This window comes from Sapajus apella, unplaced genomic scaffold, assembly GCF_009761245.1.
Source record: "Sapajus apella isolate SASKATOON/1434 unplaced genomic scaffold, GSC_monkey_1.0 scaffold39, whole genome shotgun sequence".
Classification (NCBI taxonomy): Eukaryota; Metazoa; Chordata; class Mammalia; order Primates; family Cebidae; genus Sapajus; species Sapajus apella.
In genome coordinates this window covers 18,865,826-18,871,825 of record NW_022436979.1, presented here as the reverse complement: position 1 = coordinate 18,871,825, position 6,000 = coordinate 18,865,826, and the positions used below count along the sequence as shown (strand labels likewise).

Genomic DNA, 6,000 nt, shown 5'->3' with positions numbered 1-6,000 from the left:
TTTGTTTTTGCGTAAGTTAGTGAGGGTTGCTAGTATTTTCACAAACATGGTAGAAAATTAAAGTATACTAAAACTGAAAGTACCCTTAGAATTTGAAGTTTACAAATTTTATTTTCAGGGCAGAAACTCGCTTATGGTCTCCACAAGTATCTGAAGAAGGGAAAGCCCATCCTTTCAAAATCAACTTAGAATCAGAACCACAGGTATGAATTTTAGAGCAAATGATATGCACTGTATTTCCTTTTAAGTAATGGGGATGCCTTCCAAGGAAAGGAAGAGACAAATAGAAAGATTGAAACAAGCCACCTGGTGAAGCCATTGTGTCATTCCTCTCTGAGATGAATTTATCCATGTTTTCTTACATCAAGAAAAAGAGGGGTTCCTATGTGAACATCTTGTTGAAAGACAAAATGTGCTCCCATCGGAAAGAATTTGGCTAAATCTACAGAGTCCACTTATTATTTTTTCATTTCTTGTGATGGACTTCTGTCAAATGACCACGAGGTAAGCTAAGGAGTTTAAGTTGTTAAAACAAAGCAAGGCAAAAATAAGGTCGATCATTTCAAACAGGTGTCTCCAATCTAATAGTTATTGTGAATTTCCATCCTTGGAGGTCTTCACCCAGATCTCATTTTACATACTTCTTTAATTCTCCTTTCTGAGATTCTATAATTAAATTTACTCTAATAAAAAAGTGTTGCCTAATGTGATCATGGTCATGGTGATATTCTGCTAGTACAGCTGAATTATAAAAGATAAAAGATTTTCCCAGGAGGCAACTGTAATAAACTAAATTAATCTAATTATCTGATGCTTATCTATGTCTACTTTCAAAAGGTCCAAAAAACCTGAAATTAAACAAATCTTGATTGTGATGTACTGAGAAATCTAATTAAGTATTTTATGACTTCTACATAGAAGCTCTAAACATTTAGAGACACAGATATATAAATTTACTACCCCTTTTGACACACATGTTCCTACTAAACGGATTAGATATTCCCAGCATGTAGTTTTTCTATATAACTAAGGGAACTGAAAACATATTTGTAATTTACGTTTGGCAGTATTTCCCCTTTCAAGAAAACTCCTGAATTTGCCCTTCAAATTTTCCACTTGTCTCCATAAGCCTCAGATTTCTTTTGTGGAAAAAAAAAAAAAGATGCTGAATAACATCAGTACATTTATCTCCTAGGGTTTTTCAAAGATTAGAATAAAATAATACAAGCAAAGAACTTGGCACATTGAGTTGTTCATAGAAATACTCAAATAAGTGGTAGCTCTCCTTATTAGTGTGACACCCTCCTCCCAGGCTGTGATCAGAAAGTCTCCTGGCCTTTCTTGCTGAGGAGATAGTTGGCTGGCTACCTGATAGGACATCCTAAAGGCTAGGAATGCCTTCTTCGTTGCTGTTACAAGGGTCATTACAAATGAATTAAAGCCTTATTTTCGCCGGGCGCGGTGGCTCAAGCCTGTAATCCCAGCACTTTGGGAGGCCGAGGCAGGTGGATCACGAGGTCAAGAGATCGAGACCATCCTGGTCAACATGGTGAAACCCTGTCTCTACTAAAAATACAAAAAAAAAACATTAGCTGGGCATGGTGGCGCGTGCCTGTAATCCCAGCTACTCAGGAGGCTGAGGCAGGAGAATTGCCTGAACCCAGGAGGCGGAGGTTGCGGTGAGCCGAGATCGCGCCATTGCACTCCAGCCTGGGTAACAAGAGTGAAACTCCGTCTCAAAAAAAAAGCTTTATTTTCAGTTAAAATATACTCTCTCCAGGAGAAGAAGCATCTTGAGTAATATAATCCTTAGAGGAAATGAGTTAATTAGATTTTTGTCCTAGAGTTTTGACTAAAGGGAAGGTGGACTCTGAATCTAAAATCCGCTAAAAGGAAAAGTAGGAGAAAATAGGCCCCAAAAGGCGTGACCAGGACAGAGAATATTATGAAGGCAGGAACCTTAAGGCTGCTGTTTTCCCTCTGAGTCCCCCCAGCTCAATAAATAGCTGACAAAAAGGAAGCGGAGAGCCTAAACATGAGCTGTGCGTTTTCTGTCATTGCCAGGACTGGTCCTGGGAGCCAGTTCTGCCACCACTCCCAGTTGCTGCATGGAAAGTAATCTTGAAAGTTGAGTGGGGCCAGGCGCATTGACTCACACCTATAATCCTTTGGGAGGCAGAGGCAGAAAGATTGCTTAAGCCCAGAGGTTTGAGACCAGCCTAGGCAACATGGTGAGACCCCATTTCTACAAATTTTACAAATTGACTAGGGCATGGTGGTACACACCTGTAAGTCCCAGCTATTCAGGAGGCTGAGGTGGGAGGAGTGCCTGAGCCCAGAAGGTCGAGGCTGCAGTGAGCTGATTGCACCACTGCACTCCAGCTTGGATGACAGAGCCAGACCCTGTCTCAAAAAAAAAAACAAGAAAAGAAAGACAAAGAAAGTTGAGTGGGATACTTAGGTCAGGGGGGCTTTCTGCTCTTTGGGGTAAGTGAGCAAAAGATAAAATGGATGGCACAGACAATAAATACAGTGAGAAGGGATCTGAATGCTGATGGTGACTCCCCCTGAGATACTAGGTGGGCTGGTGAGTAACAACACCTCTAGTCAACATTTTCTTTGCTAGAAGAAAAGACTGGAAGGAGAAAAACAGAAAGTTCTTGAGGTAGAGTTCTCACTTGTATCTAGCCCTTTGCAGAAATGCCCAAGCTGACCTGCTTCCTCCCACCCTCACCAATTTATCGCTCCCATCTTTACCAATTTATCATTCCCACCCTCACCAATTTATCACTCCCATCCTCACCAATTTATCATTCCCACCCTCACCAATTTATCACTCCCATCCTCACCAATTTATCACTCCCACCCTCACCAATTTATCACTCCCACCCTCACCAATTTATCACTCCCACCCTCACCAATTTATCACTCCCACCTTCACCAATTTATCATTCCCACCTTCACCAATTTATCATTCCCATCTTCACCAATTTATCATTCCCATCTTCACCAATTTATCACTCCCACCCTCACCAATTTATCATTCCCATCCTCACCAATTTATTACCATTTATCTCATGTGTTGGAGGCAACACATGAGAAAAAGAGACTGCCTGGTGCTTTTAAAAGTTAGAGCTCATACACGTGCATCTGTGGACCACTCAGCCACTCAGCCTCTCTTCATTACCTGGCCCAGCCGATGGGACTCTGCATTTCCTTTCCCCACGCAGCACACATCCAATATTGTACCGCACCCTCTGCAACTTACTTTTCCATGAAGAAATTCTCCTAATTTTTAAACCCAGTTTCATTAATATAAGACGTAAGAAATGAAGCCAGTTAGACAGATTTGTCCAAAGTACCAAACCCCCAGTGATGCTTAATCATGGTTACCTCCCTCACCCTGGCATGTAAGGTCATTTGGCAAGTATTTACTAAGCACAAAGTGAGTTTAGACCACGACGGAGTGCGCACTTTGCTGACATCTCTCCAGAATTGCAGTTTAAGGGTAATTCCCAAGTTGTAGCTCTAGAAGAGGCTTCTTTTGCAAGTCTATGAGTATTGATTTATTTGACTATGGTTATTCTATGGATGCAATTTTAAGGCATAATCCTAATTTTAAATACTCTGACCTCTTGTCATGTATTACCCCATGTGTCCTACATTTAGGAGTTAGAAAATATGAATCGTTATGATACTAAAAATGAGAAAAAAGGAGATAAAATTGTTTTTTTTTTAAGGTTGAGATGAGGTTAAGGGCTGGAGCAGCCAGTCAGATGGAACCTTTAATCATTCCATTAGTTTGCGTCATGACTGATTCTTACTGACATTCTCTCCCAGGGGCCAGTGTCTGAAACGCTCCAAGATAAGAATAATTTCAGTTCTACTAATGAACCAAAGCGTTTCTACTCCTTATGAGACTCTCAGGCCAGATTTCTGCATGGCCAGTTCATGCAGCTTGGCACTTCAGGACAGGCATTCCCTACACAAAAATAACCAAATGTCAGTGTATCCCCCTCTATTCAAAAATCCTGTAGAGTAAACTAGAACAAAACATGCTGATCAAAGTCGAACTGTGAGTTTCACTTGTGGACTGGAGGAAAGCGGAGCTGTGGGTATAGGGTTTTTTTTGTTTTTCTAAGTCATACAAAGCTATGCAAAAAAAGATGTCTTTTTCTTTTTTATCAAAATGACAACTCTGCAAATAGAGCAATCTTGTGGACAGTGAATATGTGTCAGCTAGAGAAACAAATGTCATTAATATATCATGCTTCAAGATGTCATTGCAAATGAATAACAAAATGCCTTTGAGCAATATGAAATCTGAGATTTTGTTTCTCAACCCAAGTCAAACTTTTGTTGTAAGTTATGTGACCTTTGACATTGGAATAAAATAAAATAAAATAAAACCTTTTTCATTTAAATATCTATTTGCTGGGGGAAAAACTATATTCTACCATCCAAGCCCAGCCACAGATAATAAAATGTTAGTATGTTTATTTCTGGTTTATTCCCTGTGCAGAGGTTTAAGTTAGGAAGTCACTTTCTTATACAGTTATAGGAATAGTTGACATAAAATGTTAATATCTAGATTTAAAAATTTTTTCCATGCTATCATCATACAGCTAAGTTTTGTTTTTATGAATTTAGACTTGAATTTTAGGCTTAAAGGGCACATTAAGTGTTTTTTAGATCAACTCCTAGCACCTAAATAAATGCCTTCCATGCCATCCTGAATACAATCTGTTTTTCTGTACAATAATAGACAGAATGGTTCAATGGTTCATTTTTCAGTACAAAGCATTGCTCCTTACTAAGAGTATGTTAGTGAAGCTCTTTGTCCTTCTTCAAAGCTTACATTCTCAAACCATAACCCTCATATGTGCTTAATGTTAGTTGAACAACTCAAAGGTATACTGTGCCTATCACAATACAAGAAAGATGCTTTTCAGAAGCGAAAATGGTTCCTATCAAAACAAGAAAGCTGTCTCCATTTCCATAAAAAGGATTGCATCCTCACCATCTTCATCCTCACAATGAAGATGAGTTTACATACACGGCCAAGAAGAGGATGGGATAAAGTCATTTATTTATATTTTCATAAAATCAGCTTTAATCTACAGGGTTTTAATAACTGGAAGGCAGCTCATATAAAACAAGCTTTCATAATCACCATTTCCTCAAACTCTTCCCAGTGGGAGATGGGAAACACTTGAAACTGCTCACTGGAGAAAAAATATCATAAGGGTGACTTTACTGTTCATTTGGCAAGTGAGTATGAGGAGGGAGTGATTATAAATTTCAAACATGATGAAATATAATTTCTTCATCATGGCTTGATCAAATATAAGATCACTTCACAGAGTTTGTTTCTTGTATGTCCCCACCATTTTTTCATGTACATATGATTTGATTTTACATATACATATGTATACATATGGTATATAAATACGTATGTGTGTATATTTATATATGTGTATATATATGAATCACACATACTATTTCTGCTTTAGATGATTTTGAATAGTAAAGATTATCTGAGTCTTTATCTGTGAGCAGTCTCCAAGTGAGAAGTTAAAAAGTGAAGTCTTGCCGGGCGCGGTGGCTCACGCCTGTAATCCCAGCACTTTGGGAGGCCGAGACGGGTGGATCACGAGGTCAAGAGATCGAGACCATCCTGGTCAACATGGTGAAACCCCGTCTCTACTAAAAATACAAAAAAAATCAGCTGGGCGTGGTGGCGCATGCCTGTAATCCCAGCTACTCAGGAGGCTGAGGCAGGAGAATTGCCTGAACCCAGGAGGCGGAGGTTGCGGTGAGCTGAGATCGCGCCATTGCACTCCAGCCTGGGCAACGAGAGCGAAACTCCATCTCAAAAAAAAAAAAAAAAAAAGTGAAGTCTTTGCTGTCATGTCTGAGGTCATGCCAAGGACATGGGAGACTGCCATCCATGGGGGCACCCTCAACATCAGCAGACTTCTAACAAGCTATTAGCTCTCA

At 39.6% G+C, this 6,000-nt stretch overlaps 1 protein-coding gene across 3 annotated transcripts in view; it reads left to right on the top strand.

The window, feature by feature from the left end:
• The window catches only part of PDLIM3 (PDZ and LIM domain 3), a 34,531-nt gene that overhangs the window by 12,958 nt on the left and 15,573 nt on the right, over positions 1 to 6,000 (top strand). For all 3 annotated transcript variants that reach the window (XM_032298807.1, XM_032298808.1, XM_032298806.1), the window contains exon 3: positions 119 to 203. In XM_032298807.1, coding sequence (XP_032154698.1) covers positions 119 to 203 — 85 coding nt within the window. The remainder of the gene's footprint in view (positions 1 to 118; positions 204 to 6,000) is intronic.